The sequence below is a fragment of the Neophocaena asiaeorientalis genome, unplaced genomic scaffold (genome assembly GCF_003031525.2).
Source record: "Neophocaena asiaeorientalis asiaeorientalis breed wild unplaced genomic scaffold, Neophocaena_asiaeorientalis_V1.1 scaffold111, whole genome shotgun sequence".
NCBI classification, from domain to species: Eukaryota; Metazoa; Chordata; class Mammalia; order Artiodactyla; family Phocoenidae; genus Neophocaena; species Neophocaena asiaeorientalis.
Window position 1 is genome coordinate 384714 of NW_020174994.1, and position 26508 is coordinate 411221.

Here is a 26508-nt window from a genome sequence, read left to right on the forward strand (position 1 = left end):
ACCTAATCATTGTGTGAGCCTCCCAGTATTAACATCTGCTCCTGTTCACTCTTTTTATGTTTGGTTATTTCTGTGTTATGAAATCTACTAAAAAATACAATAATTTAAGCACAAACTTGTGTTCTTTTGGGGACATTTTTTAATCAACCTTTAATCAACCCTTTTAGATTTCCTAACACCTCTAATTATGTGATGCATTTTGTTCCTTTCTGGTATAAATAACCTCTCCAAGCTCTGTCAACATTCTTCTCACACACATAATCCTTTCCCCTCTTTTCTTGAGTAATTCCTGTTCATACCAGATTGGGATATACTAATCAACTTGACATTCCTCTCTTATAATTTATTTCCCCTCAACTCAAAGAGTATTCACTTTTTGAGACAAATTCATACCTGAGGCACATTTTTTCTTGTGTAAATTTCAGGGGTTCCATATCTTCCCATCCCCACAACCTTCAAATTCTACCTGTTTGCCTTTCTTCCAGATACATATAACATCATTGAATAGTCTTTCTGGATTTGGGAACTTTCTTCTTCTAGAAGTGTCATCTTTTGAATTTGAGCATTTCTGATATTTTCAAATCTTTCTTCCCCTATGTACTCCTGACATGATCTTTCCTTAACACATATTTCAATATTTCTTATTCAAGATGACACAAACACACATACACACACACGCACACACATACACACACACACCCATCCTAGGCTGTGACATTTTCAGATATCTTGTATTCAGGATGTGGGGCATACTTACTTTATAGGTTCTTAGTGAGACACATACTCTATTGATAATACTGTTAGACTCTCTTTTCATTATTTTCATTGAATGTGAATTGTGCCTTTTTTTAAATAAATTAATTTTATTTATTTATTTGGCTGCATCGGGTCTTTTTTTTCTTTATATTTATTTATTTTATTTATTACTTATTTTTGGCTGCATTGGGTCTTCATTGCTGCATGTGCGCTTTCTCTAGTTGCGGTGAGCGGGGGCTACTCTTTGTTGCGGTCCGTGGGCTTCAGTAGTTGTGGCTCGTAGGCTCCAGAGCGCAGGCTCGGTAGTTGTGGCACACGGGCTTAGTTGCTCCACGGCATGTGGGATCTTCCCGGGCCAGGGCTTGAACCTGTGTCCCCTGCATTGGCAACGGATTCTTAACCACTGCGCCGCCAGGGAAATCCCATGCATTGGGTCTTCATTGCGGTGCATGGGCTTCTCATTGCAGTGGCTTCTCTTGTTGCGGAGGCTTCAGTAGTTGTAGCACGCAGGCTCAGTAGTTGTGGCTTGCGGGCTCTAGAGCGCAGGCTCAGTACTTGTGGTGCATGGGCTTAGTTGCTCTGTAGCACGTGGGGTCTTCCTGGACCAGGGCTCGAACCCATGTCCCCTGCATTGGCAGGTGGATTCTTAACCACTGCACCACCAGGGAAGCCCTGAATTGTGCCTTTTTCTGAAAGAACTTACATGCACATTGCCTGTATGAGGGTTGAAAATACTTATTTTCAAATTCTGAGCACATTCACTGTTGCTAAAAAAAGTTATGGTAGATTTATCTTAAATTTTGTACCACTTAAAGAGGATAGTATATTTACCTTATTTCTATTTACATTTGTGAGAAAACTTTATTGCTGCAACTCCTCCAGTGAAAACAGTTTGTTGCTAGTTTTAAATTTTAGACAAGCTTTCTTTGCCACTTACCTCTTCTATTTTTTACCAGCTGTGTTCGGAGAATTCAAATTAATTTTATTATCCTAGTTAAAAATTTGATAAGAAAGAAAAATCTGTTCCCAAAATTCAAATAAAAATTGCTTTTATATGATCTGTAGTTTCAGAGGAACTATATCACAACCTTTTGAAGGTCTAATTGAGAACTGACTTATTAGTGAAGATAGAAGAGAAAAAAATTATGTCATAATGTATAAATGGAGATGTTAAATTCATCTATGTTTTGTTTAGATGTCCCTGGTAGATTTGGGAAAGAAGCTTTTAGAAGCGGCTCGAGCAGGTCAAGATGATGAAGTTCGTATTTTGATGGCTAATGGAGCTCCTTTTACTACAGACTGGGTAAAGAATGGTTTTAATGTTCTGGGGTTTTTTTGTTTTTTGTTTTCTCCTCCTCCTCCTCCCCCTCCTCTTCCTCCTCTTCCTTCTTCTTCTTCTTCTTCCTCTCATTTTTGAGTTTTTCCAGTTAAAAGTTTAGTCAGTATTGTGTTTATAAGTGGTGAAAATTTAATTTTTTTGCAAATTTGTTTGCAATTTTAGAATTATAGCTTGCTTTTAAAGAGAATGGTTCATATACTTTTTTTTATAATAGACCACCTTATCCAAATATTCTGTCCACACATGGGTTTTTCTTTAAATTACGGAGTTCAGTAATGTAGGATGAATGTAAAATGTAGCTGCTTGGGATTTAATTTAAAGGCCTTATAAATAGCACAGGTAGAATTTACAATTCAGAAAAAGCAAATTTGGTGTTAATGTTATAATTGATTCTAAAAAAGGAAAAATGTTTGCATTTCAATTGTTACTTGTAAAACTATTGCAAACATCACTCAGAAGGAAGAAAGGAATGAGAAGGAGTTCTTAGTAATTACAGAAGGCAATTGTGAAGAAGACAGAAACCATAACTCTGTTTAATTCTGCAGGTAAATCAAAAGGGATATTCTTGGGAATGTGGAGGGTTAGGAATATGGATTAACTCTCCCACTGGTAACAACTAAAAATTCCAGAGTTTTGATTTTGTTGTTTTTAGCTTACTTGTTCCATGTTCTTTTAAACTTTTCATTCAAAACAATTTTTTTTATTATGGAAAATTTCAAACATAAATCAACCCCTGTATACCCTTCAAAAATTATCAAATCAAATGAATCTTATTTCCTCTATAATCCCATTTACTTTCTTTGTTTAGTATTATTTTAAAGTAAATTTCAGGAACCATTTTGTTTCATCCATAGCTTTCAGCATCTGTTTTTAAAAGATAAAGATTTTTTGACTGAGTATATTAAAAAAAAATCTTAAGGGCACTGATGAGTTAGAAAGAAAGTAAGGGATTATCAAGCTGAAAAACTAAGCAAAGGCCATAACCCAGAGAAATTTCACCCTTAGAACATTTGCTAACTCAGTAAATTTGCCAGTTGGTGTTCTACCTCCCCGGCATAGGTTACTTAAGATAAAGACCTGAGACTGCTCATAGAGGGAAGTCTCCCAGAGATCCTTTCCCCATAATACTGGAATCCTAAAGAGATGTACCTTCGTTGTAAGGGTAAACCAGAAATACCCCCTCCCTCCTCCTACCTGATCCTGCCCCTGCCCCTGCCCCTGTTGTTAGGATACTGCAAGGCAAATGAACTGGCTTGAACTAAGGTACCAAATGGAGAGAGGAAAAATTTTGTTGATGAGAATTTGGAGTCAAAAGCCATCCTTTGCACACATTTGTGGCCTTAACTCATAAATACTTATGTATTCTGCAAAACTCTGAACTGAAGAATGAATTTAAAATTATCTTTGGACTAGAGGTTACCCGTGGTTCCTGACACAAGCAAATGAATATCCTTTTTGGAGGAACCTGCCTTCCTCCCAGGTTTCATATCTCATATCAAACCTCCCAGGTTTCATATCAAAACAAATGAAATTCCAAGGAAAATGAACAATCAAAAAATAACTGAACACTGGGACTTCCCTGGCAGTCCAGTGGTTAAGACTCCGTGCTTCCACTGTAGGGGGTGCGGGTTTGATCTGTGGTCGGGTGATTAAGATCTCGCATGCCACGTGGTGCGGCCAAACGAAAAAAAAAAAAAAACCAACAAAAACTGAACACACAAGGACACAAGGCAGCTTCGACAATAACCCACTGGAACAACTGACAACATGAGCAGATCTATAAGGACTTTAGATAAGATTTTAATAGCAGATTAGGAATAGCTGAAGAGAAAATTAGTAAACTGAAAAACAAAAAAAATCATTCAGAATGCGGTGCAGAGAAAAACAAAAAAATATAAAAGATGTCAGGAATCATGAAGGCTAGTGTATGAGAAAGTCTAACATATATCTAATCATAAATCCACAAGGAGAGTGAAAATAGGGATGAAATAATTTTAAAAGATAATGGTTTAGCTTTTCCAAGACTGATGAAAGATGGCAGCTCACAGATTCAAGTAGCCCAGAAAATCTCCAGCAGAATCAATAAAAATAATCTATATCTAGACACATCATAGTGATCCCGTAGTACATCAAGACAAAAAGAGCCTTCAAGATACCAATGAGCTATCATGTCACACCTGTCAGAATGGCTGTCATCAAAAGGTCTACAAATGTTGGCAAGGATATGGAGAAAAGGGAATCCTCGTGCACTGTTGGTGGGAATGTAAATTGGTGCAGCCCCTATGGAAAACAGTGTGGAGGTTCCACAAAGAGCTAAAAATAGAACTACCATATGATCTAGCAATTCCACTCCAGGGTATATATCTGGAAAAAATGAAAACTCTAATTCGAAGAGATACGTGCACCCCAATGTTCATAGAAGTACTGTTTACAATAGTCAAGATATGAAAGCAACCCAAGTGTCCATCAACAGGCAAATGGATAAAGATGATGTGGTATGTACATGTACAGTGGACTATTACTCAGCCATAAAAAAGAAAGAAATTCTGCCATTTGCAGCAATGTGGGTGGATCTGGAGAGTATTATGCCTAATGAAATAAGTCAGAGAAAGACAAATACTGTCTGATACCATTTATTTGTGGAATCTAAAAAATTAACAAATGTGTATAGCAAAACAGAAACTGGACTCACAGATACAGAAAACAAACTAGTGGTTACTGGTGGGGAGAGTAAAGTGGGGAAGGACGAAATAGGGTATAGGATTAAGAGATATAAACTACTATGTATAAAATGTATATGCAATAAGGATATATTGTATAGCACAGGGAATTGTAGCCATTATTTTGTAATGACTGTTTTTTGGGGTTTTTTTTGCGGTACGCGGGCCTCTCAATGTTGTAGCCTCTCCCGTTGCGGAGCACAGGCTCCGGACGCGCAGGCTCAGCAGCCATGCCTCAGGGGCCTAGCCTCTCCGTGGCATCTGGGATCTTCCCGGACCGGGGCACGAAGCCGTGTTCCCTGCATCGGCAGGCTGTCTCTCAACCACTGCGCCACCAGGGAAGCCCCTGTAATGACTTTTAATGGAGTATAATCTATAAAAATACTGAATCACTATGCTGTACACCTGAAACTAATATAATATTGTAAATCAGTTATACTTCAATTAAAAAAGTATCTATAAACCCTGAAAAAAAAAGACAAAAATCTTAAGAAGGATTAGTGTCCATAATACGTAGGGATTCCCATGACAGTGATGAAAAACAAGACAAAGAAGATAGGGCAAATGACTTGATATGGTACTTGACTAAAGAGAATGCTTGAATGACCAATAAACGTGAAAAAATGCTCAGCTACATTAATGATTGGGCACATGCAAAGTAAAATCATGAAATACTATTGCTTATCCATCAGATAAGCAAAAACTAAACAAAAAAGTCTTTCAGCACCAACCGTTGGTGAGGAGATCCATAAATTGATAGAAACACTTTGGAGAACAGTTTGGCAGTACCTAGTAGATTTAAATGTGTACATACCCTCTGGCATAACTATTGAACTTCTAAGAATATTTCCAAGGGAAGTTCTTGTTCATGTATTTGAGACATGTATAAGACTGTTTTTAGTAGCAGCATTATTCATAATAAAAAACTGGAAACCTTAATGCTTAACAGTGGATTGGTTAAATTGATTATGGCTTATTCATTTGGTAGAAAATCGTAGAGCAGAGAAAATTAGTGAACTATACTTACATTCATCAACGTGGGTGAATCTTATGATATTAAGCCAAAGAAGGCAAGTCTCAGAGAAATACATGCAATGTGATTCTATTTAAATAAAGTTCAGAGCAGGCAAAACCAAAGTATATTATTTAGGGATACATAGTAATTTTTAAAAAAGCAAAGTAAAGCAATCTTTATTACAAAATTCAGACTAGTAATTACCTCAGGGGTTGGGGGAGAGGCTTATTAGGGAGTGGCACGTGGGAAGATTCTAAATTGCTGGTAATGTTTTATTTATAGACTGTGATGGTATTTACCTTATTTTCCTCCTTCAAACTACATATATGTACGTATATATATATTTTGTATCATCAACCAGAAAGGTAAGGTCTCGAGAAGAAAAAATTACAAAAGAAACCATTTTATCACACTGAGCAGAACTCATGGTTGCTAAATAGGCTATGGAGATATTTCATTAAATATTAGAATTTAAGAGTATAGAAAGGGCCAGTTTTAGAAAAGTATGATAGAGCATGGAGGAAGAAAGGATTGTTTAAAAATCTTCTTTAATCTGCAGGAATGACCTTCCCTTAAAAATACAAGGCTTTTAATAGTAATAAAATAATTATTCCCAGGGTAAATGATTTCCATTTTTACCATGTATTGAGAGCACATACCTAGCTTTGTATTATGACTCTTACTTGTGTGACTTCAGGCAAATTAGTAACCTCTTTGTGCCTTACTTATTTTCTTAAAATTTTAAAAACTTTTGATTATAGTTGATTTACATTGTTGTATTAGTTTCAGGTGAGCAGCAAAGTTAATCAGTTATACATATATCCACTCTTTTTTTTTTTTAAGATTCTCTTCCCATATAGGCCATTACAGAATATTGAATAGAGTTCCCTATGCTATAAAGCAGGTTCTTATTAGTTATCTGTCTTATATATGGTAGTGTGTATATGTCAATCCCAATCTCCCAGTTTATCCCCCCCCTTATCCCCTGGTCATGCCTTAGTTTCTTTTACTGCCAAATGAGGATAGTAATAGTACCTGTGTTTTGAGGAGATTAAATGATACAATAGGTGTAAAGGTCTTAGAATAGTGCTTGCTATGGAAAGTGCTTAAATAAAAACCTTAGTTGCTATTATTACAGCAGTGGTCATAGCAAATTGCATGTTCTAGTGAACTATCTTGGTTCTTTAGAACATGAGTGCCTTGGTAATCAGAGAGTTGTAGGGACTTTTTGTGCTTCTAAGTGCATGTGATATAATGTAATTCTAGTTTTCACCTATTAAAAATTATAACTCTGGGCTTCCCTGGTGGCGCAGTGGTTGGGAGTCCGCCTGCCGATGCAGGGGAGGCGGGTTCGTGCCCCGGTCCAGGAAAGATCCCACATGCCGCGGAGCGGCTGGGCCCGTGAGCCATGGCCGCTGGGCCTGAGTGTCCAGAGCCTGTGCTCCGCAACGGGAGAGGCCACAATAGCGAGAGGCCCGCGTACCACAAAAAAAAAAAAAAAAAAAAATACCCCTGATAAGGCTCTTCTTCACATTTTAGTGTGTACTTCTGTATATTTTGAATGTAGCGTGACTAGGCCACGTGGAACCAATTTCAGGAGAACTGGGCTCTCTTTTGGTTCTTTTTAAAAAATTTAATTGGAGAATAGTTGATTTACAATGTTGTGTTAGTTTCTGCTGCATGTTTTGGTTCCGTCTTAACTCACCTATGGCAAGTGCACCTCACATCAGATTTTTTCCTTGAAAAATGACTATATGAACTCCTTTAAAAAGATCACTGAGGTGCTTTAATTAATTTATTTTTAAGTCCTAGAAACAGTTTAATGTAAAAATGTACACTGTTACAATTATTTGATGTGAATTTCATAGATGAAAAGTTTTGTGTGAATGGTGTGAGGAAAACTTTGTAATGCTCAAAAATTTCTGACCCTAATTATGTCTAATTCCTGATGAAATTAATTTTGTTTAGACTATCTGATAACAAAGAAAGCAAGTTTGAATTAAATGAAATATTGTCATTTCTTCCTCACTGAGAAATGAATGGGAATTCTTGAAGGCCCCTATGAAGAGACTGTGATCAGCAAAAATTATTCCTTTTCAGTTTTGAGTTACTGTGTAAACATTTGATATAAAGAGAATCTGTTTGCTCTGTAAACAGAATATATAAAGTAGAAGATAGAAGTATATTTTAAAATGACTATAGATGTGGATTATTTTTCTTGTGGTATAGCTTGGAACTTCTCCACTTCATCTGGCAGCACAGTACGGACATTATTCCACCACAGAAGTACTACTCCGAGCTGGTGTAAGTAGGGATGCCAGAACCAAAGTGGACCGAACGCCACTGCATATGGCAGCTTCTGAGGGCCATGCCAGCATAGTGGAGGTTTTGCTTAAGGTATGTGTTCTCTTTTTGCACTTTGCTTTTGAAAGTAAGACCCCAAAGGCTATAAAATCATAGTGGTTTTATAAGAGGGAGAAGGGAACTAGTTTTGTTACTGACAGGGTTCTTGGACTCCTTAATCAATAGAAATTGATAAGAGGCCAGACAAGTAATTCAGGCAAGGCTTTATTAGGACTTGTGCTGTAGCACTAGGGAGCAAAAACAAGTATCAGGTTCCCTTGCTCGCTCCCTGACAGGGGAGGAGCTGGTCCCTTAAATGCAGTGAGGGTAGGGGCCAGTCCAGGGGTCACATGGGAGGGGTGGCTTGGGTGGTCTGTCCACCCCCTTAGTGGTGCTGTATGCAGTACCCTGCTTTTGCTCTCAACACCTCAGAAGTGGCAGTTGGGTTTTTGGTCTTTTGTATCTTATTGTTCATAATTTGCCCCAACTGCACATGCACGCAGTTATTTTTAGTCCCTTATATTAGTTTCTTTGTATTCTATGGCTGGAGGAGATGTTTGTCCAGGTGCAAGCACTGCAGCAAAGGGTCCCAGGTCCGAGCCTGTCTCTGTTTTATTGAATGTCTACTTTTTTCCCCCATGTTATCTCATTTTTTGTGTGTAAGCATTCATTTGAGTGAAAATTATTTTAAAGTGTTATTTTGTGGGGGGAAAAACTTCCTCATTGTATGTTTTTAGTTAAGTCAGACAATTGACTTCTTAGATCTTGGTCTTTGCTGTGGTGAGGGACTACAGCTTTGTCTTACTCAACATATTTAAAACGCACATGGAAGGGAATGTTAGGCTTGAATAATTAACAAACAAATAATACAGGCAGGGCTTTTTCTTTAATCATCTAAATGCCAAAGAGAAAATTCTGAAACAGAGAGTGATAGATTTAGATATTCTTAATTCTTTTCATTCTGGCCTCTAGATCAACTTATCCAAAAAACATACAATATAAGCCATGAGTACAAGTCATGTGTAATTCTAGATTTTGTATTAGCTACATTAAAAAAGTAAAAACAAAATAATTTTAATATTATATTTTATTTAACTCGGTATATATAAAATATTATAATTTCAACATGAAATCAATTTAAAAATTATTGAGATGTTTTACATCCTTTTTTTGGTGTGAGGTCTTTGAATTCCAGTGTGTATTTACATGCACAGCATAACTGTATTCGGCTACACATGTCTAGTGACAACCATAATGGATAGTGTATCTCTTGATAGCTCTCTATTAATTCATTATATTGCACTGGTTTTGAAAGCAAGGGATATTTTTGTGTAAATAAGGAGCTGGAGGGTTTTGGAGGAATGTTCATAGTTTTCCTTCACACCTTATGCCATTCAAACCCTTCATACTCACGGCTGGATGACTGAAAAAATAATTGCTGTACGCCTAAGAAATTAGAAGGAATGCAATTAGGAAAGCCAACATGTTAGGAAACTGATTACCTGACAGATGTGTGGTGTTTCCTGGAGCGTGTAGATCATTCAACACACAAAAATAAAGAGTTGGTCATATTAGTAGCAAATTCTTGGTTTAAAGCACAGTGGCTAGTATTTTCATATCAGGACTTCTTTATATTTCGTATTTTAGAAATTTCTTATTTTGAAATATTTGTATAGCATGGTGCTGATGTCAATGCAAAGGACATGTTGAAGATGACAGCTCTACATTGGGCCACAGAACACAATCATCAAGAGGTGGTGGAACTCTTAATCAAATATGGTGCTGATGTACACACGCAAAGTAAATTTTGTAAAACTGCGTTTGATATTTCAATAGACAATGGGAATGAAGATTTAGCAGAGATACTACAGGTAACTTTTGGCTTTTAATTTAAGAAAATAAAAGGATCTCTGTCATATGGATGATTTGAACTATTTAGCTTGTAGTGTTTCATTTTGGACTTATTTTGGACAGTCCTATTCCTTTTTCACTTCCTCTTTGTTCATTGCTGTTCATTTTCCTAATTGTAAGACCACAGTCTTTGCATGTAACATTAGAAGATTAGATAAAATGGTTACTTTCAGTGTTTGTAAGGTTCTGAATTCCCTTTTATACATTTTAGTCTATTAATTGTTTTGATGCATGTTTGGATACCTTATGGTTTTTCAAGTCTGTTATACTTCCACTAACATTTTTTTTTAGGAATCATAATCATGTCCCCTCAGTGAGTGATGCAGTCTTCATCATTCTGATTGGTTTCTTTTATTTTTTCACCATCCTCAAAAAAATCTGTTTATGAACATAGTTATTTATGGTTTTTGGACAAGTTTTCCTACTAACCAACATTACTTCTCTTCTTTAGCTAGACAACATTGATGTAAATTTTCTTCTTATTGCGTCTTCTTGCCTATCTTCTTGTTCTCTTTCCCAGTAGAACTCTTCTCTAAGACTATCTGAGTCTGTTGAACTTCATCTAGTTACTTAAAAGATGTTATATGTTCAGGAAAATAAATTTTGCTGTGCTTCTTCCAATTCTTTTACTCCCAAGAGTGCAGTTTGGAGCCTAGGGTTGAGGATGGAGGACAATTAACTGAGAAGGATGTGCTTTATATAGGTAGTGTTATATGTTGCTGAATATAGTAGAGAACATAATTTGATTTAAGTAATTTAATTTCTGTAGCGGCAGGGCAGCAGAATATCTTTCAACTGTGTTCTATTTACATATAGAACACAGATTTTTATTTTTGGCCCCACCGCGTGGCTCACGGGATCTTAGTTGCCTGACCAGGGATTGAACCTATGCCCTTGGCAGTGAAAGCGCAGAGTCCTAACCGCTGGACCACCAGGGAATTCACTCAACTGAGTTCTATACAATCCTTTCAGATACCTACTTCGCCTCACATGGGATTTTGCTGCTTTACCTAATAGGGGAACTCAGGATATAAATACATATCTGTGATTTACCACTATACTTTCAGTAGACCAGAAACAAAGATTTCCATTTGTATTATATGATTCTTAGATTACAGGATGTTACATTGAAAGTCTGTCCTATATGTTCTGGTTATAATTCTGAAAACACTGTGGTAATTTGTCCTCTAGATTGCTATGCAGAACCAAATCAACACAAACCCAGAGAGTCCCGACACTGTGACGATACACGCTGCAACACCACAGTTTATCATTGGACCTGGAGGGGTGGTGAACCTAACAGGTCTGGTATCTTCAGAAAATTCATCCAAGGCAACAGGTATTGAGATGCATATAGGATAGCTGTTGGGATTTTATGCTTTAGTAGGTATTCATCCTTTTAAGAAAGGACTGTTGGAGAACGAGGGTAAGATTATATCAGCCACCTTGGTTTTCTTTGTTATAATTGGCAAAAAAATTTTTATGAGGCAAAATAATCCAAAGAAAGGTGATATTGCAAAATGTACTGCAGTATTACCTTTCAAAAGTTAATGCTATCCAAGCTTGTTTTTCACAAAACTAATATTATCTAAGCTTCATTTAAGAGTTGAATAAAGTAAAACAGATTATCAGAAAAATTCACTAGATTAAATTCCTTAAAAATTCAAACATGTTTTCTCCTTTATCGTAGATGAAACGGGTGTATCTGCTGTTCAATTTGGAAACTCCTCTACATCAGTATTAGCTACATTAGCTGCCTTAGCTGAAGCATCTGCTCCATTGTCCAATTCTTCAGAAACTCCAGGTTAGAAAAACGAGTCAAATGTGTATATCGAAAGTTGGAGATTCAAATATTTGCACAGGCCAGGAAGGAAATTTAAAAGACTAAAGGGGAAAAAAAAAAAAAAAGACTAAAGGGGGGGCAGGGTTGAGGTTATGGCCATCTGAGGAGAGTGGGGCAGGGCAAGGGTGCATCTCCTACTCAGCTCTAACTGATTATAGTAAAATGCTCAGTTAGTGTTGCCAGACTCTGTTTTTTTCAAGGGAAGCTGAAAATCTGGATTTTAAAAGAACATTAAATCTTGGCAATTATTTAAAATTAAATTAAGATTAAAATTAATTAAAATTAAAAACAAACTTGTGTGGTTCACAGAAAACATGTCTGTGTACCCCATTTGGCTTTGTTTTACTAGTCTGACTTTTTGTATAAATAAATTAGCTAAGTATATATGAACCTGCTGTCTTTTTCATAACTTTTAATTTTTGGCAGCTCTATTAGAATGACATAAAATCTTAATGACTGACAAAACTAGGAAATAGCACACCAACAACCACCATTAAAGTATAACTTGGGGTTAAATGATTACAAACAGTATTAATAGCTGGTTTGATAAGGTTTACCTTTATACTTAACCAAAATAATTCTTGCTATAATTATGTAAGTAAAATCTTTTTTTAATTAGGGAATTTAAAAGACTCCACAAAATTATTTTTCTTACTGTAGTTTAAGCCATTTTATTTGGACCAATGCTTAAGAAAGTAAAGAATAATTTGTTGTCATTCATTATTTAATTTTTTTTCAAAATGTGACTAATAATAATAATAACAGCAACAGTTCGCTGCATGTTTACTGTGTGTGCTACGCACTGTGGCTGATGTTTTACACATCTCATTTAATCCTCACCAAAAAGATCGAAGGTAGATATTACTGGATTTGACTCTTCAAGGTGATGATTGGATGATGTATTTTTTGGTGTGGGGGGGGTGGTTACTTATCTCTCGCCTTTCTCCCCCTCTCTCTCTCCCTCTCTCCCTCCGTCTCCCCCCCCTCCCTCCCCCCTCTCTCCCCCTATGCCCCTCAACTAGTAATAGTAAACATTTATTCATTCTCCAGCTTCTTTAGCATTGTAATCAGTGTTTGAATCTAAACCTTTATATTTGGGAGTCTTAAGATTTTTCTGAATCACTTTTGGCCATTAACAGCTACGTGTATCATCCTATTGACATGCTGCTTTTATGACCTATGCCTGGATCTCTTCAGCACCTTTGTAATTGCATAAGTATATCAAAGAAAATTAATTTCATTGGTGGATTTCTATTTGATTAAACTTGTAAAATTTTTGCCTTTATTAAAGTACATATCTCTGAAAATTAATCTTTTCTTCAAAGTCAGCTCGAAGTTTTTACATTTAGATGTTTGACTCCACAAATTGGTCATACGAACTTCTCTAACTTCTACCTTTGAAAATGTTATGTGTGGTCTAGTGTGAGAGAATTGACAATTTTAGTTGACTTTTATTGCATGTGACTTACAGTCTTCTGTGAGCACAACAATTTTTTTATTTCAATACTACATCATAGTGAAATCTTTTTGAAGGTATTTTAAGAGCTTGAATTAAGTTAAAATTCAGGTGAGTACATTGCCACCAGTATAAACAACTCAGCTGAGGTGTGTAATCACATAAAGAAATATCTTCTTGCAGGTCAGTTTGCACATGCTCAGTCAAGTTATTTCTCTGCCTCTTGGCCGTCCAGTTTCTTTTAACATCATTTGTCAGACTCATCCTGATTTAGAAATGTTTATATGTTTTTTCAAGGACATCTCAGGATCTGGGAAATAAAGTAGTACTCCCATTTTATATGTGATGAAATTGAGGTTTGTGGAGGTTAAATAGTTTTGTCTAATGTAGCATGGCTATTAAGTGGTGAAAGGAAGTTTGTGCTCAAGGTCTGACTGATTCCCAAGTTGTGTGTCTGTGACCACTAAATATACTGTTTCCTCTATGTAGTTTCTTCAGGTGATCAGTGGCCGAGTCTCTTCTAGAATGTTTATAATTTGGTTTGTGATAGGAATAAATATTTGTGTAATCATCACTTTGTCTTGTATGAAACAAAAGCTTCACTATTCCTAGTTTTACTTCTGAGGTGTATCTTTTGGAGCAGTCTTTTGAAATAAATGTTCTCCTGTTTGCCCTTTTTAAATGATTGAAAAACAAAATATAAGAACCATCAGTACACTAATTGGTACTGCTCTTATTCTTTCCTTTTACTGGCTAAGTAGTACAGTAAATACATCTTCTGATAATAAATAGCCAGTGTAGCAGCAAATGGACTGCATTTGAAATGGAAGCTAGCTGGCTGACATGGTCCTATATATAGAGGAGAGGTACTTATTTATTTATTTATTTTTCTTGTATCTCAAAAGCTTTATTACATCTTTTTTTTTCTTTTTTTTAACATCTTTATTGGGGTATACTTGCTTTACAATGGTGTGTTAGTTTCTGCTTTATAACAAAGTGAATCAGCTATACATATACATATGCTCCCATGTGTCTTCCCTCTTGCGTGAGGAGAGGTACTTATGATAGTCTAGAATACCATGCTGTTTCATTTGAACTATGGCTTTAAATAGTTCTTTCATGTTTACATTAGGACTATCTTTGACATATAAAACAAATCTTAATGTTAGTCCAATGGGAACATCATAAAGGAAATCAGTCTAGTATAATGCTTTCATTGTGAAACGAAATGTCTTCTTGATGTTACAAGCAAATATAACTTCAGATTGTCACTGTTTGATGATTGAATTGCTTCCTTACTAGCATTTTTTATGTAAATATTTCCAGTTTTATTCTTTTCTCATAAACCTTTATTTTTCCAAGCATTTAACGTGTTAAATTTTTAATCTCCATGCATAATTTTCATGATTCTTTGTCTGTTTGATAGAAGTACAAAAAAAAAAACTTGATAAGTCTCAGTATACCCTGAAGCAACATTGTTGCTAATGTTCATTTTTATTAAATTGGTTTTTTGGGAGTTTTTATTTCAGTTCCTGAGCCCACAGGCCTATGCCAATGTGTATAATTATATTAAATAATCATTAGGTCTGTCTAGGTCCGGGCCAGGCCAGAAAAACATGATGGAACACTTGATGTAAGTCATAACTTTAACTTGGCATGATGAATTATAGAAAAATAATGGTTAATATATATAGGGTTCTTGCTATAAGCTTGTTATTGTGCTAAGTGCTTTACGTGTATTATCTCATCTCGCAATAGTCATCTGAATTAAGATATTATCATTGATCATTGACTGAGGTTTAGTTTTCAGCTCTGAGGTTTCAGAAATATTTTACTAATATATCCTGGGTTAATATAAGGGACTACTCACACTCAGCAAACTCATAAGAAAGTGATACATAAATCAAAATACTAAGTTATTTATTTTTAATTTCTTTTAAAGGGAGGATACAACTGTCTTTTGATACATGAAATTACCTTACTCATTTTGAAACAAATCAGTGAAAAAATTTACAGCCTTTAAAAGTATGCAGACACAGTTTTCAAGATACGTGTTTAAAACATCCTTCATAATTTTGGAGTGGAATAATTCAGAAGTATCAGGCATCTCTAACATTAATATAATAATTGTCGTCTTTTACATTATTATTATTATTTTTTAACATCTTTATTGGAATATAATTGCTTTACAGTGGTGTGTTAGTTTCTGCTTTATAACAAAGTGAATCAATTATACATATACATATGTTCCCATATCTCTTCCCTCTTGCGTCTCCCTCCCTCCCACCCTCCCTATCCCACCCCTCTAGGTGGTCACAAAGCACCGAGCTGATCTCCCTGTGCTATGCAACTGCTTCCCACTAGCTATCTATTTTACATTTGGTAGTGTATATAAGTCCATGCCACTCTCTCACTTCGTCCCAGTTTACCCTTCCCCCTCCCCATGTCCTCAAGTCCATTCTCTATGTCTGCATCTTTATTCCTGTCCTGCCCCTAGGTTCTTCAAACAAACTAGTAGAATTTTTGCTCGGAAATAGTTGGAAATTATCTTGTTAATTTATGTACCCAATGATTAGAAGGCTGTGTTACTTTAAATATTCTGTGATTCAAGTTTTTTACTAATTTGAACTCCTCTCAGTTAGTTTGAATTAATATGATAATATCAACAAGAGCAGCATTCTTAAATTTTGTGTGAATCAGAATCACCTTCTCAACAATCATTTGCCCCAATTCTACCCCAGTGGATTCTGATTCAGTAACTTTAGGGTGGGACCGTGACATCCATATTTTTAACATGCTCTCAAAAGTGATCCTATGGCACACCAAACTTTAAGAATTTGACCCAAATTTTAAAAGTTCTATTTCTTACTACTAATAGATTGTATAGTAAATATCTAAAGATTGTGAGTGTACTACAGCAAAGATTTGCTTGAATAATATATATTTCTTATTTATTTCATTTTTATGCGTAATTTAATATTTATTCAACTGTTTATGGGGTGCATAGGTGAATCTGTACTAAGGAAAACATGTGGGAGAGAGGAATGGCTTTCTTTTTTTTCTTTTCTTTTCTTTCTTTCTTTATTTGTCAGTTGCTTCATTTACACATGTTTTCTCCCATTCTGAGGGTTGTCTTTTGGTCTTGTTTATGGTTTTCTTTGCTGTTCAAAAGCTTTGAAGTTTCATTAGGCCCCGTTTGTTTATTTATGTTTTTATTTCCATTTCTCTAGGAGGTGGGTCAAAAAGGATCTTGCTGTGAGAAAAAGTAGAAAGAATTAGTAGAAGTAGAAAGAAAGAAAGAAAGGAGGGAGCGAAGGAGGGAGGGAGGGAGGAAGGAAGGAAAAAAGAAAGATAAAGTACAATAAAGTAAAGTAAGATAAAATATAATAAAGTTATTAAAATAAAAAATAATTATTAAGAGAAAAGGAAAAAATAAAAAAAAACAAAAAAAGGCCCCACCACTGCGTGTAGGTCGCTGGAGGGCCTCTGTTCTTTTCTCAGCCAGGACAGGGTTAAAGGAGCCGCTGATTCAGGGGCTCTGGCTCACTCAGGCCAGGGGGAGGGAGGGGCACGGAGTGCGGGGCGAGCCCGCGGCGGCAGAGGCCGGTGTGACGTTGCCCCAGCCTGAGGCGCGCCGTGCGTTCTCCCACTCCTTTAAGCAGTGCTCTTAATCCCCTCTCCTGGCGCACCAGGAAACAAAGAGGGAAGAAAATGTCTCTTGACATTTTCTCCAGACTATTCCCCGGACTCCCTCCCGGCTAGCCGTGGCGCACTAAACCCCTGCAGGCTGTGTTCATGCCGCCAACCCCAGTCCTCTCCCTGTGCTCCGACCGAAGCCCGAGGCTCAACTCCCAGCCCCGCCCGCCCCGGCGTGTAAGCAAACAAGCCTCTCGGGCTGGTGAGTGCCGGTCGGCACTATAGTTCTTCAGGGGACAGAGATTACTTTTAGCTGGAGTTGGGGCATGGGGCTAGGGGAGTGGGGTGAGGTTGAGTTGTACCCTAAAGAATGAATGGGGTTTAAGGATTTAGATAGATAAGAACTCATTTCAAGTTATTCCATTTTGGAATGTATTCCAAAATGAAGATACAAAAAAGTAAATATTTTCTTTTGGGGATTGCAGCTGCCTTTTTCGTCATAAGAAAACCACCCCTTGGTAGTACACTATTAATAAACAGAGGCAATCGTGTTGTCCTATTTTTCTACCAAAGCTTACACACCAGTCTGTTACAGGTGTTTCCTATTTGGAAAATCAAAATTCCAGGAAGCTCTCACCCTTACTCTCACTTCTTGCTTCAGAACAAAATTAAAATGTACAAATAATAAAAATTCATGGAGGGATATATCATGCTTATGTTAAAGGAATAACTCAAAACTGTTCTTGAGCTAAATTTTCCATATATTGGTTTACAAATAGCTGTTCATTTACAATTAGAAAAATATTTATTCATTCATTGAACAGATTTTTGTTGAATATCTCTTATGTTCTGGTAAACAATCATATACAGTCCCAACCTTTGTGGAACACGTCGTCTTTCAGTAGAATGAGATATTAAAGTTATTCACTCAGATAAATACTTGTGATTCGTGGTATATATAAAGAATACAGGATTTTGACCAAGTTGGTGAGTCTTTCTAGAGGAAGAGACATTTAAACTAAAGACTAAGTAGGAATTAGTGGAGCAAAACTTGGGGGAAGAACATTTTAGGAAGGAGGACACATGTGGAGCTTTTGAGGCAGGAAAGCTTGTCCTTTCAGAGGACTCAGAGACCAGCGTAGCTGAGCTCAGCAAGTGGGAGAGTAACTCACGGTAATTGAAGGTAAGATTATATAGGACTTTTAAAATGATTACTTTGGTGGGCTCTGGAAGGGAGTTTAGTTAGGAGTCTAATGCAGTCACCTGGGGAAGAAATAATGGTAGCGTGGATTAGGATTTGGCAAAGAGATAATAAGAAGTGAATAGATTTGAGAGTTATTTAGTTGTAGAATCAGAAGTTAAAATTGGTTGGATGTAGGCCTTACATCTGCAGTGTAGTTTAGTCCTTATGAAACTCTCATAAAATAATATTTTATGGCTCTAACCTACAGTCTTACATTGATTTTGCATTGCTTAGCCTTATTCTTTCTTGCGGCCCAGCTATATAATCCCATTAAATGGACATCTGTGACTACCCTTGTTTTTGTCTTTAGAGCAACTTCAGCTAATTGTTAATAAGGTGGTTTTTTCCAAAGGTATAATGCATCTGGTGGCTGTTTCCCTCCTTTCTCCTAATAGTGAAATTTGAGTCAGGTCCCCTTTGCATGTTGTTTTTTTTTTTTTTCTGTTCCTAAAGTAGATCAATAAAAGTGAATTGGCTTTCAGGTATATGCTGCTGGGCTTCATAAGATTGTTTTGTTTTGGCCTTTTTTTAAAAAATGTCAGGTTCTATTGCAGGCAATCCTACTTTTGAAATGTTATTTTTTTCTTCAGTAAGCCTAGTTTCTATTTTATTGAAATATTTATATGCATATAGAATTTTCAATCTTCTAGTAACATCTCAAAGACAGTTTTTTCCTTGTCTTAGTTGACTTTTATGGCATTAAAATTCAAAAGTCATGTTGAACAAGAGGTCTCAAACATTTTCAGAGATGCTGTAGATTATCTAGGCTCTCTTTGTATATTATAACTTGACTTTTAAATTAGACCAATGAATATTTATTAGTTATTTTTTTATCCGGGGTTTTATATTTGGATATATCTGTCTATGTATATTTTTTTAAATAACATTCTTTTTAAAGTTTTTAGGCTTTCTGTTTTATTCTTACATGTTTCAACATTTCACTGCTGGGTTGTTTTTAGGATTACTGAGGGGGTTCTTTGTTTTCTTACATAATTGGTTTCCTTATAATTTTTTCTTAAATTCCTTACCATAGAACAACTTAAAAAGAAAGCTTTTTAGATGAAAGGCAAGAACTCTCTTATCTTAATGACAGTCATTGCAAATAGTACAAAGATGAAAGTTCTTGAGTTGTGCCTTGATCATATGTGGTCTCAGAAATTTCTTACATATGATTATGTTTTTTAAAATATTTGCTACTTATAGTTAACATTCAACCATAGTGAACATTTGTTTTTCATATGGATAGTTTTTACAAGATGAAAGCAATAGTTAATGTCTTTGAAAACCTCAGTAGTTGTTCTATTGAATACATTACTGTTTTATGCCCTACATTTCATTTTAATAATTATCTTCCTGAAATTTTCTTAAGTGCTTGGTGATAAAGCCTAATTATGGTTTAAGACAAACAAAAATGAGAGAACTCAAAACATAAAGGTTTTTGCATTTTGAATATCATCTGTGGTTTGCATTGTGACCCTTGATTACGCAAATAACACAGTAACAGGATTGCAGCCAGGCCTGTTACCATGAGTTCATCCTTGAAAACTAGTGTTCTAGTACTTACCTTGCCTTTTATTTAAAAAGGAGTTTGTTTAATTAGAGCATCTCTGTATTTAGTAAATCCCTTGGTCGTTCATATCCATGACATTCTGCTGGAATTTGGTAGCAACTTGGCGTGTTTCAGAGTAACTGTGTATCTGAAGGGTAGCGTGACTTCAGGAGAGAATGATTTTATTTCATTACACTTTTGGTAAAGTGTTGCCTCAAATAACACATTTCAAAAAACCATATCATTTAGAAATAGTTTTTTTTTGTCATTTCTTTTTTTCAGAATTAGTTATATTAAAACGTTTTTTAATGTTGATAGTTTTAAAAACCCATAGAAAAATTGGAGAATGAACTTTATACCTTGCACCTGTATTCACCACCTGTTAACATCTTGCCACATCTGCATGTTCACACACAAAAACAGACACATGCTTTTATTTTGCCAAATTATCTGAAAGTAGGCTAAAGACATCATGACACTTCATCCTTAAATTCTTCAGCATGTGTCTACCAAGAACAAGGACAGCTTCCTACGTATTCACAGTTCTTTTATGTTTCTTAAAAACAATATTAATTTAGTAATATTATCTGGCATATGGTCCATATTCAAGTTTCCTCAGTTATCCCCAAAATGTCCTTTATAACTATTTGTTTTCACCCAGGATCCAATCAAAGTTCACACACTATATTCGAATATTATGTCTCTTTAGTCTCCCCCAATCTAGGACAGTCTTACTGCCTCACTTGTTCTTTATGACACTGAAATCTTTGTAGAGTTTAAGCCAGTTGTCTGCAGGATCACTCACATTCTAGATTCATTTGTTTCTTAATAATTAGATTCAGGTCAAACATTTCCAGTAAGAACACAGGGATATTTTGTAATCTCCTGTTGCATCACATCAGGAGTCACTTTAATTGCTGTGTAGTATGCCAGTGCATGAATCTACCAGTTTATTCATTCTACTTTTGACAGATATCTGATTTGTTTCAAGTTTTTGACTATTATGAGTAAAGCTGCTATGCGTAGTCTTTTGGGATCAGTAGTTGGGCATAGCTTGTGGCAAAGGATTTTGGCAATTTCTTTACCTAGGCAAGACCTGGAGTGCTGTGTTCAGCTGCCAGAATCCTCGCTGAACCTTTCATAAAACATTGAGAACATAGTTTTGACTTTTATTTATGTAAATGTTAATATATTTTTTCATAGCCTACAGTACCAGATCTATTTGCCACTTATTATGAAGGCAACCCTTGCTCACACAATCCAAAAAGGGAATACTGTTTATTCTCTCTGCTTGAAGAATACAAATTTCCATGTTTTGTTGGATAGGAAATGTATATCAACTCATATATGTAAATTTGAATGGAGTATAACCACATACAATATCTTCTTTTTTGGATTGTGGAATCTTATTAAGCTGGCATAACGTTTGTCATATCTGTGACCTTAGGAGAGCTTCTAAATTTCGTACCTCATAGAACTAAATGAAGATAGTTTATTTAAACATGTGCATGCATAGATAGTTGGAACTCACTTATTGTAAATTGTGGGACTTCTAGTCAACTGTTTACATAGGTATCTACAACACCACTGGAGACTGAATTTAAAAACCATGTAAAAGCTTTTCTGTGTAAGAAAGAAGTAAGGACAGCAAAGGTAGCAGAGCAAAAATAAACTTCTGTTCATACTTTTATATATGTTCACTGATTTTTACATATATATGTATTTTTTTCCAGTAGTGGCTACGGAGGAAGTAGTTACTGCAGAATCTGTGGATGGTGCAATTCAGCAAGTAGTTAGTTCAGGGGGTCAACAAGTCATCACAATAGTTACAGATGGAATTCAGCTTGGAAATTTGCACTCCATTCCAACCAGTGGAATAGGTCAGCCCATCATTGTGACCATGCCAGATGGACAACAAGGTTGGTAGAAGGCATTTACATAAAGTTTGCATTTATTCTTAATCCTCAGGAAATTGTGACATGTTTTTCAAAGCATTTATTTTTGCCTTAAATGTTGTTTTTGTAACCTTTTGCAGCAGACTTAATTGCCTAGTTTTATTTGCTTAGGCTACTGTTAAAATTAGCTTGCTTTCTCTGAGTGTATACTAGGTACAAAGAGGAATTGGCCCCAAAGTATTCTGGTTGGAAAATGAGCTTAAATAAATAATTCAAAATCAGTATTGGACAATACTTTCCTAGGCCATTTAATACAATTCAGATACCATACGGGCTTTTAAAAACACCATGTGAAAAAAAGCTACTTAAAAAGAAGTTGGACTTAGGAGTTATGGTAGGAACATAGTGACAACTTTTAGCAGCTTTGTTGATAATTGTCCCAATTTTTTCCTTTTGAGTAATAAGAGAGTAGTAATAAGATAGATGAAACATAAACCCCAGTTTCATGTTTAGTGAACTAAAAGACTGAGAAAACCACAAAATTCCATATTTTAAGTGCTTGCCAAAAACATCTTAAGATCTAAGCCAGGGCAGTAGAACCCTCAGGGAAGCCCCCAGTCGTGCATCAAGAAAAGAGGTTGAGCTCAGAAATCAGCAATAAATATACACTTCCAGTAAGACAGGGCCCAATCTGAGTAAGAAGTGCTGCAAGTAGGATTAAGATAGACTACAGCATGAAAGCTGGAGGAAGCAGAAAGTTCCTATCTGAACAAGCATCCCAGTACCCAGTACTCCGTACTCCCCCACCCCCCACCAAAAAAAGTATGTGCACACATAACCTTTTAGAAAACGACTAGGATTGCAGAGACCAAGCCTCTTCATGGCCTGTGAAGGAATTAGGGAATGGAAGGGCTGGAGGTAGAAGTTCTCCTAAACCAGGTTTGGTTTAGAGTGATAGTGGAGGTATGGCCCTGCAGAGAGGCCAGGTCTCAAGGAATGATTTTGTTGCCATAGCAGTGGAGGAGGAAACCTTTGACCTGTGGAGCCTGGGAGGCTTTTCTCACTGCTATGCAGAAATCTCCTGCTGGTGGTCCAAGATTTGGATCAAGCCCAGGTACTTTCACAAAGCTTTAAAGAACTAATTCTAATTATATAGAAAAGAAGAAACTTTCAAAATATTTGTTTTAAGCAGATATAACATTGTTTCCAAAACCTGACATTATACACACAGTCTAATCTCATTGTTGAACAAATGGAAAGAAACTCATGTTTTTGGATAGGCTGACTCACTATTATAAAGCTCTCAATTCTTCTTGAGTTAATTGATAAATGTAATGTGATAGGGAAAAAAAGACTGTATTAGTTTGCTAGGGCTGCCATAACAAACTACCACAGACTGGGTGACTTAACAGAAGTTTATCTTCTCACAGTGCTGGAAGGTGGAAGTCCAAGATCAAGGTGTTGGCAGGTTTGGTTTCTTCTGAGGCCTTTCTCCTTGGCTTGCAAATGGCTGCCTTCTTGCTGTGTCCTGATATAGTCAGCCCTCAGTCTGTGTGTGTTGTCTGCGACCTAACCTCTTATAAGGACACCAGTCATATTGGATTAGGACCCACTTAAATGACTTCATTTTGGACTTCTCTGGTGGCGCAGTGGTTAAGAATCTGCTTGCCAATGCAGGGGACATGGGTTCGAGCCCTGGTCAGGGAAGATCCCACATGCCACGGAGCAACTAAGCCGGTGCACCAAAGCTACCGAGTCTGTGCTCTAGAGCCCGCGAGCCACAACTACCAAAGCCTGCGTGCCTAGAGCCCATGCTCCGCAGCAAGAGAAGCCACCACAATGAGAAGCCTGTGCACTGCAACAAACAGTTGCCCCCGCTCGCCACAGCTAGAGAGTCTGTGCACAGCAACGAAGACCCAACGCAGCCAAAAATAAAACCAAAATCTCATTTTACCTTTTTAACCTTTTTAAAGGCCCTATCTCCAAATACATTTTGAGGTACTGGGGGTTAGGACTTACAACATTTGAATTTTGAGGGGGACACAATTCAAGCCATAACGAAGACTAATAGGTCTTTTTCTGGAACTAGCCAAACAGATTCTGAAGTTTATTTTGATGGAGGAGGAGGGAAGAAGACTAAGGATAACTAGAAAAGAAGAGCAATGAGAGGACTCTACTGAATATTAAAATAAACTTTTAAAGCTTTCATAATTTAAAAATTATAACTGGAAAATGAATATATAGACTATGTAGATAGTCCAGTGAAACAGATATAATTCTCAGTTCTTCTTGAATAAATTTATAAGTGTAATGTAATATGGTATGAGTTAAAAGAAATACTTTAATTCTCAATATTTCTAATGTTTTTAATTACATTGTACTAAATAAATAATAGTTTTACTATTTTTTCATTTATTTACATTTATAAGTGACAGTAGGAGAGTTTTTAATGTTTTGACAACCTTAAAGGCTGTAGGACAGTTGTAATTTTTCCCATTGATGATTAAGATTGTTTCGCATAGTTTTAGCTTACACAGTCATGTTTATGTTCCCGCACTGGTATGCAAAGCAAGGACAGCCTCTCGCTCTCTGTATATTTACATTTATGTAAAGAGATACTAAAAATTGGGACAGTCTAACAACCCGGTGGAAAAACAAGCAAAGTTTATAAACAGACATTGTTCATAATGGTGTATCCTCACAGTGGAATATAATGCAGCTAAATGAAAGAAAGCTCTCTGTGTGTTGGTGAAAGATACCCTAGATATATGGAGTGAAAAAAACAGACACAGAACGATATATCTATCTTATGTATGTTTGAATGTATGTTTTGTATGTATGCTACCTTTTGTGTAAGAGAGAGAAAAAGGAGAATGTATATTCATGTTTGGTTTTACATAAATGAACACACGAACAATGTATAAGCAACCAGTAAAAGTATCTGTTTTAGCAAGGGTGAAGTCAGACCTCTCAAAATATGCTTGTTAAGTATTATTTTGATTTTGAGCCAATGAATGTATTATCTATAAAATTAAAAAAATAAGTAGGTACCTTAAACAATAAGTAGTTTTCAGTAAATAGATAAGAAGTTGAAGACAAATATGGACATTTCTCATAAATAGCAAATCAGTGTTTTGAAATTATTGTTTTTGGAATATATTTATTTTAGATGAGTTGCATCAACAATCTCAAGACTAGTTTTAATTCTTCTAAACCTATCTGTAAATGAAGTAATGTGTACATTTTTTCATTTTAGTATTAACAGTACCAGCAACAGACATTGCTGAAGAAACTGTTATAAGTGAAGAACCACCAGCCAAGAGACAATGTATTGAAATAATTGAAAACCGGGTGGAGTCTGCAGAAATAGAAGTAAGGAGTCTTTTACCCGGTGTGTTTTGCTGCAGTCATCCAAAATAAATTCCATTTGCTTTTCTTTCTTTCTTTTTTTTTTTGTCTTTTATATTTATTACTGACAGTATTGTTTTGATATAGCATGAGTACTTTTTTGTCTAATTTTTTGGCCTTATCCATATAGCAAGCCTTCAATAAATAAATATTGAATGAATGAATGAATGAGTAAAGAATTTGTTTGTAACAAAGTCTGTCATCATGGTAACATTGGAATGTCTTTTGTTCTTGTACTGCATCCTTTATTTTCTATTAAATTTACATACATCATTCTCCCAAGTCACTAAAGGGAATGTCACTATATATTGACTAAAAAAATTTTTTTCTTTCAAAAGTGAAAGGCGAGTGCCTATTTGGGCTGGAAGATGCTCTTAAAGAATGTTGAAGTTCGTCAGCTGAGTTATTTTGTAAAAAGCCATAGGTAACTGTTTATTTCACGATTAAGTCCCTTAAGGAAATTAAATTTAGACTAACTGTTGATAGGATTCACCTTCTTTTCCCTCTGCCAAACTAGTTTGTAATTGTAAACTAGTTTGTAAGTGTAACCAAACCATAGTTATTACCTCACAGATTTTTTTCTCACATGACTGTAAATAGTTATGTTTTCCAAAGTTGATATTAACTTATATCAAATGAAAATAAGATCATTCTTGAATAACTTTGAAAGAGCAACTGCAGTGTAAAGAAAAGAATATTGGACTTGAAATTACATGAGCTGGATATGAATCCCACCTTTTGCCCCTCCCTATTAGCTTTGAGGCAAGTTATCTTACCTTTCTGAGTTCCTGTTTATTTTCTCCCAAATTGGAATTTAAGATAACAATATCTGTATTTTGGGGTTTTTATGAGAGTTGAAAAAGTCAGCATACTCATTATATACACATCATAGTATCTAATATGTGTGAATAATAAATGTTGGTGAATATTTAGGAATTCTTTGTTATCATAGAAAAGAGAAGATTTTAAAAAATGCCATCTAAAGGCAACATAATTCTTGACTGAGGACAATTAGAAAATATCCTTGCCCAAATTCGTTTACATGTAAGACTGGTACATCTTTGGCCACAATCTCAAAGGACATATTATTGAGTTACGAAGAATTTGATTCATGGTTTAACCAGAATGTTTGATAAACTTGTGACTTTAATTATTGAGGGTGAGTTGTTTCATTTCTTCAAAATTTAAAGTGATATTCAGTACACTGAAGTTTTTATCAACTAACCATTTATTTCATTGAATGGTATCAGTATACTTATTATTTTAAAATCTTTAATGTCTTTTACTGATAAATCAGTTGATCTTGTTTTCTGGCATATAAGGTGAGAAAGATTTTGTGATGTACTTTGCTTTAACTAATTAATAAAACATTTTTAAATTACTTGAATTTTTAT

At 35.7% G+C, this 26508-nt stretch overlaps 1 protein-coding gene across 3 annotated transcripts in view; it reads left to right on the plus strand.

Moving 5' to 3' along the window:
• The window catches only part of GABPB1 (GA binding protein transcription factor subunit beta 1), a 65382-nt gene that overhangs the window by 33825 nt on the left and 5049 nt on the right, over window positions 1-26508 (plus strand). For 2 of the 3 annotated variants that reach the window (XM_024761894.1, XM_024761895.1), the window contains exons 2-8: window positions 1952-2059; window positions 8060-8227; window positions 9850-10044; window positions 11276-11423; window positions 11775-11888; window positions 21545-21730; window positions 24963-25078. In XM_024761894.1, coding sequence (XP_024617662.1) covers window positions 1952-2059; window positions 8060-8227; window positions 9850-10044; window positions 11276-11423; window positions 11775-11888; window positions 21545-21730; window positions 24963-25078 — 1035 coding nt within the window. The remainder of the gene's footprint in view (window positions 1-1951; window positions 2060-8059; window positions 8228-9849; window positions 10045-11275; window positions 11424-11774; window positions 11889-21544; window positions 21731-24962; window positions 25079-26508) is intronic. The other variant, XM_024761896.1, reaches the window with a different exon arrangement.